At 39.1% G+C, this 14,966-nt stretch overlaps 1 protein-coding gene across 8 annotated transcripts in view; it reads right to left on the bottom strand.

Annotated features, from left to right (window-relative positions):
• LOC495208 (receptor-type tyrosine-protein phosphatase C) overlaps positions 1-14,764 on the bottom strand; it is an 88,756-nt gene extending 73,992 nt beyond the window's left edge. For all 8 annotated transcript variants that reach the window (XM_041561566.1, XM_041561567.1, XM_041561569.1 and 5 more), the window contains exons 1-2: positions 14,661-14,764; positions 14,472-14,570 (exon numbers count right to left, since the gene is read on the bottom strand). In XM_041561566.1, the coding sequence (XP_041417500.1) occupies positions 14,472-14,538 (67 nt within the window). In that variant the 5' untranslated portion in view covers positions 14,539-14,570; positions 14,661-14,764. The remainder of the gene's footprint in view (positions 1-14,471; positions 14,571-14,660) is intronic.
• Positions 14,765-14,966: the final 202 nt, after the last annotated feature.

Here is a 14,966-nt window from a genome sequence, read left to right as displayed (position 1 = left end):
GGGTCATCACAAATTATTAATCAGAAAATGAGGTTTGTCTGTAATATAAGCTGATGCTACAGGACTGATTATTACATTCTGGTGCTAGTTGCACTGGTTTCTGTGCTGCCATGTAGTAATTATCTGTATTAATTACTAATCAGCCTTATATTGTGAGATTTCTATTCTATGTGTACTGTATTTTGTGAGTGGGTCCCTAAGCTCAGTAAGTGACAGCAGCAGCACAGAGCATGTGCAGTGAATCAGCAAAAAAGAAGATGGGGAGCAACTGGGACATCTTTGGAGACACAGATCTTTACTGGTAAAGGGCTGTGGTTGCCTTGGGCTGGTACAGAAGCTCAAAACATAATGTACAACATTTCTAGCCTACTTCTTTAGTTTAACTTTCCTTGTCCTTTAATGTCAATGATGATAAATTTAAAGATGTTCAAGATGTATTTGGATTGCCAGCTACAGCAGAGGCTGGTGGACTAGTAAATTCTGAACTTGGGCCCTAAAGAGTGTAAGCAGTTACAGGTAAGTTGTGTGTTTCAGACTTAAATTGTTTCATTAGTTTCAGCTGCATTTTCATATTGATCCTACTCTACATAGTACATAGTTACATAGTTAAATTGGGTTGAAAAAAGACAAAGTCCATCAAGTTCAACCCCTGCAAATGAAAACCCAGCATCCATACACACACCCCTCCCTACTTTTAATTAAATTCTATATACCCATACCTATACTAACTATAGAGCTTAGTATCACAATAGCCTTTGATATTATGTCTGTCCAAAAAATCATCCAAGCCATTCTTAAAGGCATTAACTGAATCAGCCATCACAACATCACCCGGCAGTGCATTCCACAACCTCACTGTCCTCACTGTGAAGAACCCCCTACGTTGCTTCAAATGAAAGTTCTTTTCTTCTAGTCTAAAGGGGTGGCCTCTGGTACGGTGATCCACTTTATGGGTAAAAAGGTCCCCTGCTATTTGTCTATAATGTCCTCTAATGTACTTGAATTTTTTACTCTGTGAATTTAGGAGTCTGATGCGAATGATAATCTACATTTAGAATTCCAACCATACAGCGTATCAGCATTGCTATATATGGAAACCTATAGAGACAGTCACAATTACCAAGGAACTAATTCTCTCCATGCCTGCAAAAAAAAGTGTTCTTTTTTTGTTGTATTGAAATAAAATTGTTCATCCCTAGGAATACACGACACTAGGAATACACTACACAGCACATCATATTGTTTGTGGGCATAAATAACACATTGATAGCAGTATCTCTGGACATTGTCACAGAGACAATCATAGCTGTGGTCAGTCTGTACTTTTTCTCAGAAATAAACCGCAGCTCAGCTTCCATTAATAAACTCCTGTTAAATGTTACTTCCTCATATAGAAGGAACAAGGGGATGGGGCTCAACTCCTGTAACTCATTTGCAGTATGTGAATTGTGATTGGCATTGGATTGACATTTATGCTGTTTATTATACATTTTTAGCTGCTACTTTAAACAGTCATCCACCATAAGCCACCGGCAATGCATTGTCGGAGAGAAGTTGAGCAGTACAGTTGGAAGGCCTGCAAGATGGACATTCCAGCTTCAGACCTTGCAGCAAAAAAAAAAATTAGCTGTCTTGTAATCTCCCAAAGTTTGAGAAAGCATATCGTTTTGAAACTGATATTCTGTTTGACCATTTGTCTTTGCATTGTTAAATTTAGATGCTCTCAGAAAAAAGGGAAACGTGTGCAATGACAATGGGATCACATACCTGTCAATACACACACAGGGAATATGGACAGGATCGGACTGGGGTTTTTACAATGGTGGAAAAAAACCCTGTGTGCCATAGGCCTTATGCATCAAACAGAAAATCATTACATTTTTTCATCAGCTTAGATGACAAAGTATGGTTTGGGTTTTTTGTTTTTCTGCTATCAGCTCTTCTGTATTCAGCCATCTTTTATCTGTTGTCTAAACAATGCCATGCCTTGTTTGTTGTCTTTGATGAACTTTGAATTTAACCACAATAAAAAAAAACAAACGTTATATTTTTATGATATTTGCTCATAATAGCGCCTGCCATTTTTCCCGCAAAGAACACTGCTTCCTTAGATATATGTTTTTAAAACAAAGGATAAAGAAAATCATAAAATAAAAAAATACTGTATTTCCGTACAAAGGTTTTCAAAGCTTGGCAGAGATGTTCTTCGGTAGATTTAGAGCTGATAGGATGTTACAGAGCAACTAACCTAAACGTGTCTGCAGCTTCACTTTTTCTCATCACAAATATTATTGGGAAAATTGCAGTGGAGTTGCATTCTAGATAACAGGTTCCATACCTGTAGTACTTACAGTATTTAAATGCAGATATTTTATAGATTGTTTACAGATCACTCACAGATCAGTTTTCTTATAAAGGGGTTGATATTATGTTTAGACTTTGGGAAGCCTGAGTAACAAGAAATCAATTTCCAATATCAATATAATTTGGGTAGCAGAGTACCTTGCAATGCTTGGGACCTAATTTCAGTTCCAACCTGGCAAAAATAATATAAATGCAAGTTATACACTAAATGGCAGTGTGCTGGGAGTTTCCTTAAAGGAGAAGGAAAGGCTTGTTGCACTTGGGGATTCCAAATGTTAGGCACTCCCAAGTGATTGTATTGACTTATCTGAAACCCCAGGCCGGTGCTCCTATCAGCAGAAAATTGCACCAGCCTGGGGTTATTCCAGTGAGCACCACGGAGCGATCTTCTTCCTCCTTCTTTGCCTGGTGTGCATGTGCAGTAGAACGAAAAGCCGAACTTCAACTAAAGTCAGCTATTTCATTCAACTGCACATGTGTTTGCCCCAGGAAATTTGAATAAAGAAGAAGAGGGTAGTGGATCGTTCTGTGGGGCTCACGGGTATAACCCCGGGCCAGTGCAGTTTTCTGCTGATAGGAGCACCAGTCTGGGGTTTCAGGTAGGTCAATACAATCACTTGGGGATGCCTAACATTTGGCACCCCCAAGTACAACAAGCCTTTCCTTTTCCTTTAACAGAGAAGGATCTAGGGTTTTTTGTAGATAAAAAATTGTCTAATTCTGGGCAGTACCATTCTGTGGCCACTAAAGCAAATAAAGAAAAAATATAATTATGCCTCTTTATAGGTCCCTGGTGAGGCCTCATCTGGAGTATGCAGTGCAGTTTTGGACTCCAGTCCTTAAGAGGGATATAAATGAGCTGGAGAGAGTGCAGAGACATGCAACTAAATTGGTTAGAGGGATGGAAGATTTAAATAATGAGAGTAGACTGTCAAGGTTCAGGTTGTTTTCTCCAGAAAAAAGGCACTTGCAAGGGGACATGATTCCACTTTACAAGTACATTAGAGGACATTATAGGCAAATAGCAGGGGACCTTTTTACCCATAAAGTGGATCACCGTACCAGAGGCCACCCCTTTAGACTAGAAGAAAAGAACTTTCATTTGAAGCAACGTAGAGGGTTCTTCACAGTCAGGACAGTGAGGTTGTGGAATGCACTGCCGGGTGATGATGTGATGGCTGATTCAGTTAATGCCTTTAAGAATGGCTTGGATGAATTTTTGGACAGACATAATATCAAAGGCTATTGTGATACTAAGCTCTATAGTTAGTATAGGTATGGGTATATAGAATTTAATTAAAAGTAGGGAGGGGTATGTGTATGGATGCTGGGTTTTCATTTGGAGGGGTTGAACTTGATGAACTTTGTCTTTTTTCAACCCAATTTAACTATGTAACTATGTAACTATATAACTATGTAACTATCTGCAATGTATTTGTCATACCCATGTTGACTTGAGACACGAGTTTTCTCCCATGCTTCAAAAAGCATACTAGCAGGTTAATTGGCTATCAATGTAACTGACCCTGGTGTGTGTAAGAGGAAACCTACATTGCAAGCACCGATGAGTCAGGGACTGAGGTGATTGACAAACAATCTCTATAAACTGGTGCATAGATGTGTAGGAGCTATATAAATTAAAGGGACATCTCACCTTTAATTTACTTTTAGTATTTTATAGAATGGCTAATTCTAAGCAACTTTTCAATTATATTTTTTATTGTTTTTGAGTTATTTCCCATCTTCTTCTGACTCTTTCCAGCTTTCATATGGGGTCACTGACCCCATCTAAAAAAAACAAATTCTCTGTAAGGCTACACATTTATTGTTACTGCTATTATTTTAATTAATCGTCTTTCTTTTCAGCCTTCTCTTATTCATATCCCAATCTCTCATTCAAATCAGTGCATGGTTGGACATTAGAAACCAGATTGCAAAAAATAGCAAACTGGAGAGCTTCTGAAAAAAAAACTCAAAACTTATAAAAAATAATAAAAAATAAACCAATTGCAAATTATCTCAGAATATCACTCTCTACATCATACTAAATTTAACACAGTGGTGAGCATCCCTTTTAAGGATCATGTTTGAGTGTATATGTGTGTGTCAGAACTATGTAGGAACTCAAAAAACAGGGCAAGTGCATCCTGGTGATGCAGAAGCAGGTATCTTTTTGAAGGAAATAGCAGGCTTCCTTTCACCGTCTCTCTTCCTTTTTTATAAGATTTACAAATATAAGTTAATGGAGGGCACTCCCAGTATTAGAAAGGGAAAAAAGATCTTTTTTGAAAAATATGAGGTGCAAATAACCCCCGGATAACCCCACATTCCGTTACCCAAAACCATATATGAAAATAGAGAGGGGATGCACACTCAATAAAGAAAATAATACTTAATAAACAAAGGTGCTATTTTAAAATTCTCTTTTATATAGTGACTAAATCTTTCCATCCCTATTAGTGCAGAGATTTGATGCCTAAAACCCTTCTTTTCTCTATATAATGCGCCACTTGTGTTGCTATCGGTGTCGGACTGGGATGCCAAGGGCCCACACGAAAAACCTTAGGCTGAGGGCCCACTTTCCAAACTATTATACTTCTTCTCCTCACTCAACCTCTTTATTCTCCTAGACTTTTTTCTCTACATACTATACTCTATTCTTTCATTATTAAGCCTCTTTGTTACCTTAAAGAAATAGGAAATTACCATGAAATAGGCCAAATGGATTCAAGCAAAAGGCCCACTGACACCTGGGCCCACCGGGAGTTTTCCTGGTATCCCTGTGGGCCAGTCCGACACTGGTTGCTATGATATAATGTACACTGATACTGTCATCAGTATTTGCATAAGTAGAGAGCTGCGTAATTACGTTGGGCTTTACCCAGCGTAATAACGCTGGCGCGTGTGACGTCACGAATGCGGAGGCACGTGAAAACAGAGATTTTCGAGTCTAATTGAAAGGGGTATTTATACCTTAGATAGCTTGGTGACACATCAGAATTCCCCTTGACAAAGGCTATAGTGCCAAACGTTGGGGTGTTCTCATCACTGGCAAGTGTATCTGCTCCCTGTGGTTTGTCCCTTTTTTGCCTTGATCTTATAACTTGGTGGTATGTATATATTTGTGCTAATACTATTTTCATATTTTTTGATAAGATTTGCAAGTATCATTTTTACAATCAGGAAAAGTATAATAGTGGTCAGATGGCAACCTCTCTCATGGGAGAACATATTGTTGTTGCCATGAAGAAAACTAACAGACATTTCCCTAGTAGGCTCAGAAGAGTTGGTAAAGGTTTGATTGACCCAGAACAACTCCTTGCCTTTTACTCCATCTCAGTTTATATAGGAGGCTGCACTGCTGGGTGGGTGAATGCCAGTGGCAGAACTACAGGGGGAGAGGGGGATGCAATTGCACCAGGGCCCAACCCCCTCAGGCCCACCGGCAGTTCGCGCGCCTGTGTATCCGCCAAGAAGGTCGCTTCTGGAGGGGGGACGGCTGCACGGCCTGCACCCGGGCCCAGTGCCGGTTAGTTACATTACTAGTGAATGCACAAATAATGTTACAGCTGTGATTCATGTTGGGCAGAACTAGTATATATAATTATAATAAAATACAGTATGTGTGTTTCTTGGAAAAATACCAACATACTTCTCTTTAGGCATCTACAAATACCGGGCTGATGCTGATTTTTAGACATCTTAGCAATAAAGAACAGGGCCAGATTCTTAATAAGGTTGATGGAGCTGCAGCTACAAGCTCCCGGACTTCATGTCAGTATGTCTTTTTCCATTGGTGACAGTAGTGATGCTTACAGTGGAGCTATCTTGAAAATAAAGATTTAATATAAGCTTCAGCACACTGAAAGAAGATGTTTTCTAAATATAATCAATTAAATATTCTGTTCCATTTCTGAAATAATCAAGTTTATCTTCACTATCCCTCTCAGCATCTGTTTCTCTTCATTCTGTCTTCATGCAGGAGTTGGGTGTTAGATATTCATTGACAGTTAGATCCAATATATCTTATAGGGGGGCTCCTTTTGCCTAGAAGATGTATTAGAGCTCACTCTATTAAAAACACCAGACATCTTCTCTACATACAGGATTTGTGCAAAGGGCAGTTATTTTGTTAGATTTTGTTTGTACTGGAATCAGTTATTTGAACGAGCTCTAATACATCTGCTAGGAAAGGGAGCCCCCCATAAGATATTTTGGATTTAACTGCAAATGAATATCTAACACCCAACTTTTAGAAAGTTTCTTATTTCAGTATGATGCAGCTTTTATAAAATTTTCATTTTTGCAATAGTTTCCCTTTACTATAAGCACCATACAAAGTGCTCCATTTGGCATTTTAGACACTTAGGGGGTTATTTATCAAAGGTATAATTTTAGAGTAATGTGATTTTTTTTTATACTCTAACAAATTTGATTTTATTCACAATTCAAATATTATGTTATTTCTGAAGAATGCAAACATCTAAAATTCAATCGAAAACTTGACTTTTGCATGTCAAATTTTTTGACATGCAACATTTTTTTTGACACATGATTTTTTTTGTTTTTTGACCAAAAAAATCAAAAATTCAAATACACCATTCGAACTTTAGTAAATCTGCCAATAAACTTCTACTACCTATTTTGCTTTGATCTCTATTCTCCTTATCGCGAGAAATTGTATTGATGTGCAGTGGAAAATACAAACCCTTATAACACAACCAATATCTTCATGATTTGACATCATTAGTGATACAGCATTGTAAACTAATGAGTACTGGTGTTGCAATTAGAGAGAATGGTGCAGAAAGCCAATATAAGCCCTACCAAAGTATATCAAAGTCTAAAAACAGGAATACACAAAAATAATGAAGGGGAGAGAATGTACTCACAGTTCACCCCAGTCTATGGGTGCATGTATATGGAACAACAAGAGAAATTGTAAGTTTTCACAAACAAATTCAACCAAAAAGTGGTTAAAAGTTCAAGAACGTTTATAAGGACGTGATAGGTGAAGGCCTACTGGTGTTGCACCCTTTGGCATTCTGTGTGGCTGCCCATGTTCCTTTGGGAGGAAGCTATAAAATGAAGGAGGAGAGACATAAAGAGACCAATAAAAGCTGGTGCATGGTACTCTAATAAAAATATTGAAGAGGACAGGTTTTTGCAAGAAACTTTCCTTGTAACCAAGTGGTCCAATGAAAAACTTTAAGGGATTTGTCAGGAGGACCCTTCGTTCAAATGTTATTGCAAATGTTGATAGTAGGCCATGGGAAAATCCCCCTGTCACATATTTAATAAAGCACTCCTGACAACAAGAAAAGCAGGACAGGATGCAGGTTGACTGCACCAGTGCTGACATCAGAAGGCAACCCCATATCTGCATAATAAATTATCTGCGGTTCTGTGCAAAGTAAGGGATGCACACCACTTTAGCTGAGAAAGAGGGAAGTGAGACTTTTCTAAAAAGAAAACCCATTTACTCCTTAAAGGGGAAGAAGAACTAAAAGGTTCAGTGTAACTGACTGACAATAAAGTGAAATTAGTATTATAGTAAATACTTAGTAACATCTCACATCACAAATCAATACTTTGCACAAAGCCATTTAACTGTTACAATTATATTAATTTGTCATTCCCAAAGTTTGGATTTACTTTAAAGTAATGAATTAAAAGGTAGGTCCTAATTTAGTCCCGGGTTTGAGGTGCAAATTATTTTTGTATTAGTAGTATTTTTTTTTTTTTTTCAAACATGTTTTTATTTATATTTAAACAGGTAAAAATTGTCTTCGTTGTGCATTGAAATGAATAGTAAAAGTGAACATTGCGTAAGATTAACAATTTTCAATATAGTATTATCAATAACATACAAGTACATTACAAAACATACAGCTCATAATATAGTAAATGGTGTTATATGGGACTCAGTGGATAAGATGCCAATAATCTATTTATCTGATGACTCCTGGGGGGTACGAAGACCAGTAGTTCTTGTTCACGTTGCCAGTTGTCGAGGTATTGGGATGCTGCCACCACAAGCGGGTGTTCTGTGGTATTAGTAGTATTTTAAACTTAGCTGCCTGATTGAAATTGGCAGAATATTCAGTATGTTTTACATCAGTCTGTCTCAGATACCATTTGCATCTAATCAAAGAAATACATGCATTTATGTCAGCTATTTAAAAGGGTTGTTCACCTTCCAAACACTTTTTTCAGTTGAGTTGTTTGCATGTTCATGGATCGTGCCTTATTAAAGGAGACATATTGTGAAAAGCAAGAATGTGCATTATACTCCTTTTGAATATCGTCTGGTGGGTTGATTTATTGAAAATTCCTATAAAAACCCTACATTCCTGTCCATCTGTTCCATTATCTGTCACTACCTTTCCCAGACTATGCAGAGGAGCCGGTGGCACTCAGCACACTGCATTGTAGGATAGGATCTGCAGCAAGGCTAACCTGATTTGAAAAATGGAAAGAAGGACAAAAAGATCTGCTGTGCGTAGCGCCCTGTCCCGCAGAAATCAGGACAGTTGGGAGGTATGTGGTTATGTGATTGGCTATTCAGGCCACACCCATCCACTCAAATGAAAGAGGAACAGGAGCCATGTCAGACAAAAGGGAAAACAAAGGGGACATTTTGAGAGATAATATAAATTTTTAGCCAAAAGTAAAACCAAGACAATATTATTCGTTATTGTCTATTGTCTTGGAGGGGTTTGTAGTTGTTATGCAATATGTCTCCTTCAAGATGATGATTTGATACAGAGATACAAATGCAACATTTTGTCCTTTATGGCAATACATCACATTGAGGGCCAGATTCAATTAGATAAGGATGACTTTTCCCCTTCTTCAATTCCAGTTTTCCCAAAAAAACAGATTCAATTCTCACTGTTAATCACATAAACTCTGTTGAAGTCCATGGGGAAAAAAAGTGGACTCACCCGATTACATGAAGTTTTTCTCTTCCTATTGAATCTCACCCCTAAGCACAATGAAAGAAGGTTTTGTCATTGATTTAAATCTGGTCCTATATAATGGTAAACATTTTCTGGTACAGAAACAAGTCTATAAGCAGGGGCGCTCCGCCAATGAGGCGAGTTGAGGCGGCAGCACCCCCCTGGTTGCCAGGGGCGGCAAAAATGTCCGGTAACTAAATTCCGGTTTTCAACCCAGAAATTCAGCTCTTCTAGTGCAGAGATCGCAATTGCGCTCTCTGCACTAGCAATGTGGACCCCCCTGACCCCCGTCCGACGCTGAAGGTAAGTGATGTGGGGAGGCAGGGGGCGGCAAAAACTAAGGCCATCTTGCGCGGCAAATTGGGCAGAATCAGCCCTGTCTTTAAGCATTCCAATTTTTATCCTGGCCTAGCATTGGCTGTAAACCAGTGTCGGACTGGCCTGGCGGGACACCGGGAAAAAACCCGGTGGGCCTCGACCCTAGTGGGCCCCCGCCGAGCCAGACTTCCTCTCCCAACAGTTTTTCCAAACAAAAAATGTTTTTTTCTGGCGCATCGCAGCGCCGTTTGCGCATGCGCGCCGTGCAATGTTTGCACATGCGTGATGCGCTGCCTGGGCAAGTGTGCCAAGTGGAGCCTTCACGTCACAGTAGGGGGGCCCTGGACAGCAGTTCCGGTGGGCCCCAGGCCCCCCAGTCCGACCCTGCTGTAAACAGTTATTGCTGCTATATATAGGTGTAACGTATGGTATCCCAACACTTCTGCCTTTAGCAGCCGCCTTTGGCTTCGGGAGGAGCCTCCGATACTTGGATCCTGCCAGGTCTTAAAGTGAGAGGACCAGGGAGATAGTTCTGGGCAAGCAAGGAAACCGTAATGCATACAGGAGGAATGGGGAACAGAGAGTGAAGTCTTGGCACAGACCAACCGAACGGTGCAGTACAGAATCAGGAGCCAGGAGCGTAGTCAGGATAAATAGGTCAGAACAGTACCAGGCAGACAGTGCAGTACAGAATCAGGAACAAGGAGCGTAGTCAGGTCAAAGAGCCCGGGGTCAAAACCAGCCGGTAACCTGGCACAAAGTCAGGATACAGAAGAATAGTAAAATAGGCCCTACTTCGCCACCTAAAACCTAAGGTCCCCATAGGCTTTCTAAGGTGTTTTTGGTCGTAGAAAAATCGTTTGATCGATTGATTAAAATCCTTCGAATCGTTCGATTTGAATGATTTAATCGTTCAATCGTTCGATCAAACTAATTGCGGTAAATCCTTCGACTTCGATATTCGAAGTCGAAGGATTTACCTTTCGCCAGTCGAATATCGAGGGTTAATTAACCCTCGATATTCGACCATATGTAAATCTTCCCCCTAATGTGATTAAGATATTAGATGCTAGATAAAGTGGATCAGTGGATCAGTGATCACATATTGGTCAGTTTATATGGATCATTTATAATGACCAGGTTGTGAAGGAAGCAAGTATCTTTGGTGTAACTTGCAGATATAGGGGGCTAACATAGAGGAATGGGAACCTAAATGTAACTGCAATTATTTTGCCAGTAAATTTTTAATATGGGCCTCAGTTGCAACCCTTTTGTTAAGGTAGCCATAGCTGTTGAGATTTTTAAAAGATATTTTCGTTATCATAAGACCAAGCTTATCCTGAAACAATCTTTTATATGTTTGATTTATCCATCAACTAAAAAGACCATGGAAGCCAGCAAAACTGTGGCTAGCTGCCTGCTTGGCCCTAAAAACAATTGGACACTGCATACATTTCACTGTGGACGATGACAATCTTCTAACCTGCCCGATCAATATTCTGCCCGATCAATTTTCTGACCAATGTCGGATAAAAAATGGTTAGATGCACGATAACTTGATGGATTTGTCGCATTGCTCTAAAATCGATCATTAAGGAGAGACAAATCTTAATGTCTATTGTGAATTTAAGCGAGAAGCAAATCTTTGGATGTTCTAGTATTATTCTGGGATTTTGCCCCTGACATTTCTCCCAAACAAAACACTCGGAATCGGCTCTAAGGAAATTGTATGAAAATCATCCTGGTTAAAGCATATGCAGGAGGCGACTTCCTGTGGATGATAGTAACACACATGTGCCATAACCCCAGCAATCCTTAGATTTATTGACAGAATTCCTTTACTTTTTATCTCAGCTGTTTCCCAGGGAAAGTTTTGCATGGAAAACACATACAAATACCCACTGTGGCATCACCCTGAGTATGCAAAGCAACTGCTCCATGCACATGTAATACTCTCATAAGCAAGCTGACCCAAAATTTGACAGACCAAGGTCAATTTTAACTGTCCGGTACAGTCTGAGCTCAGGTGTGGGTGGGTTACATGGATGCACATAATACAGTATTTATAGTACAGTCTCATTAATGCCAATATATACATTTCTTACAGTGTTAGCATCTGAGCTTTAGCAGAGTAATGGTTACAAGTTCCATTATGGGGAAACACATGTAAGAACTCATGCGAAATTAGCGAAACAGCAAAAAATTCACGAAACGCATTCAATCAATGGGAGTCAAAATTATTTTGACGCACGTCAATTTTGAATCTGAAACTGCCCACATTGTTCACCTGTTCACACTTTATACAAAATGCTAATGGGGCACCAGCACTGTGTCAATGTATGTAGTACATATTAGACTGGTCCTGATTCCTGTCTCCTGCTGTTTTGCCTTCTATATGTTCCTGTGTGTGCCATACTTTGGTATTTGTTCTGGGGGTCTGTTAGCATTTGAAAATTATTGTTTGTGGCCCCTAAGGTGTTTACTCATATGCTGGGGTACTGTTTTATACACAGGGGAGGAGGAGGCATATGGATTTATGGGTATTTCTTAATATGACTTAACTTTTTTCACATATGAGTGACATCTTTGCCAGGGCAGGCACAAGGTAGTTTGGCACCCTAGGCAAGAGCTTCAATCAGTGCCCCCCTGTCCTGCATTAACATTTCCCTCCTTACCATGATGGTTTTTAAATAAAGAGAGCAAGAATATGTACAACACTTTTTCATTTATATTACTGCCCCTGTACCTATACCAGCAAGCTCAGCAGCCATCCATCATACAGTCCTCCTGCAGCCATCATATTGCCCCCAATCTTTACCTGTGTCAGCAGCAGACAAAAATAAATCTGATCACATCATATTGCCCCCAAGTATTTATGTACCTGTGCCAGCGCCCAGCAGCAACAGCAAACATATGGGCCCCAAATCTGTACCTGGCTGTGCCAGCAGGAAGCTTCACACTTTACAGTAATAGAAAGAAAGTCTTCAGTTCAGTGCAACTGTGCAAGGCTGAGAGCAGTGAGAGCCACACCAAGCAGCCCCCCAGCTCTCTGCTCTCTCTGTCACCCAACACATCAGTCATTGACGCATGTACGCACATTGTGGTGCACCGCACAGAAGGAGCTATTACTTGCCGGCAAGAGGGAGAAGGGGAAGGAGATGGATTCCACCCAACTGGGTGACCATGATTACTGAAACAAATTATTAAATAAACGCTTGAAAAAAGTGCACCCCTCAATGAGGGCAACCTACTCTGCCTACCCCTAGTTCCGGCCCTGATCCCTGCAGTGAGCACCAACCAATTGTTTTTTTTGGTGTGCTATTAATGTGAATATGGTCTTGTGGTAACATGGGTGTGGCTTAAAGTGAGTGTGGTCTAAAAACAGGGAGTGGCTAACACTGGCTTACGTTATCGGCCCTCCACCATGTAGATTAGAAAAATTCCCACCCTCTGTAACATAGGAGTTGGACAGCACTGGTCTACAGTATACTGAAGTTTGTTTTAAGGTAAACTACGATACTGCAGCTGCTAATGCTCACCACAGGCATTCTTTATTATAAAATATGGAAAATCACCAAGCAGCCCCCTGTACATAACGAAACCAGTTCAAGTTATCAGAGATCATAAAACTTATTTTGCTGCATTGTAACATTGTAGCAGAGTAATTGAGAGTTAGTGGTACATTATTTGCTACATACTCCACAGTCCTTACAATCTCTTACAAAGGAAAATAGGGAAGCTGCAGTGTTAGCAGATTTATGGTTCGAAGAAAAAGGGTGGGTCTTTAAATGACACTTAGGCTGATGAAAATAACGTAGTATTAACAACATTAGTATTGGCGTGTCAGTGTTAGAATATGCATAGAATTTCCTTTTTATCTACTGAGCTGATTATCAGTGAAATCACATGAAATGTAATCACATCACAGAATATATAAAATAGTATTCTCCTTCTTAACAAAAATATCTGTAGAGCTCTTAGGGTTGGCATCTTGCCCTATGCCATTAGGAAGTAATTAATAATAAAAAATTAAATATTTAATGCAAAGCATCAAGATAATGCTGAAAACTACAAAACCGTGCCCCATGGGTTTTGCATTCTATGCCTACAGCTGCCACCTGGCCACTCTTCTACCAGCTCTGCCAGCAAAAAAAGATACTTGATACCAATGTTATTGGCGATATGAGGATGATATTTTGGTTGGGTAGCAGCCCTGTGCATACTCAATATGGTGCTGCCTATAACTATGGGCAATAAAACAGAAAAGGATAAAAGAAAGCCAGATAGACGAGGCACATGGATAGAGGGAAAGATAAACAGACAATATTATCATAAAAAACATGAAATTGAATTTTGAAAGCTATTTTTGGTGAATAAGTGTAACATTCAGTATTCTGAGACATGTTACATAGTTATATGGGAACCGTGTGTGGGTTTTCCAAAATATAAACATCGTTTTTTGATTATTCAAAATGTATTGAAAGTTTTTGAATTTTAAATAAAGATAAAAAGTAAGAATACTAATTCCAGTACAATTTACTGCATCGTTAAACATATCCATTTAGCTATTAATTAAGAAAAATCAATTAAACAAAAACATGGTTATGGATAGTCATGGAAATCTATGGATATAGAGCATCCAACTCAAACTCTTGAGCAGAAAGGTAAAAACAGTATGTCCAATGTATAAACCACTGTCTAAAACTAAATTAAGCATTTTTTAATTGTGAGCCTTTACACAGAGTCTGGGAAACCACTGTGCCCATTTGAATTGAATAAAGTCTTTAACAAAACAATAATAAATGAATACCAAAATCTTACTCTTACCTTCAGCCATACAGTTTTGGAACTGTAGCAGGAACAAGACCATCAGCGAATTCAGATACAGGACCATTGTAATGCAGAGACCCCCAAATGTATTAGTCCCTGCAATAAACACAAAACAACTTAATCTGTAGCAACTGTTAGCATGTGAAATGGAGAAGGAATTGTAAAAAAGAAGGGAAATTTACATACAGTGTAACCTTCTTTATCAACCAACTTGCAGCTTCCTCTTAACATAAATGCAAACTGCAGACCATGCTAAGAGAGTGTTGCTCAGTTCTACCTACTTCTTCAAATTGAAGCAGGAAGCTTTTTAAACGACATTGTCATTTCCTTAGTTGTGAAGTACACTCATATACACATCTTCCGAATGTATAACTTTAGTAGCATCGAATTTATAAGAGAAGAACTTACTGGCAAATGTTATAGAAGTTTTAGCTTTCAAATAAAATTATATTATTTTCATTTTTTTTTAAAGGTTTAAATGTGTTACTACCA

This window comes from Xenopus laevis, chromosome 4S (assembly GCF_017654675.1).
Source record: "Xenopus laevis strain J_2021 chromosome 4S, Xenopus_laevis_v10.1, whole genome shotgun sequence".
Classification (NCBI taxonomy): Eukaryota; Metazoa; Chordata; class Amphibia; order Anura; family Pipidae; genus Xenopus; species Xenopus laevis.
Note: the sequence above shows the minus strand (reverse complement) of the source record. Positions and strands in the feature narration are given on the sequence as shown.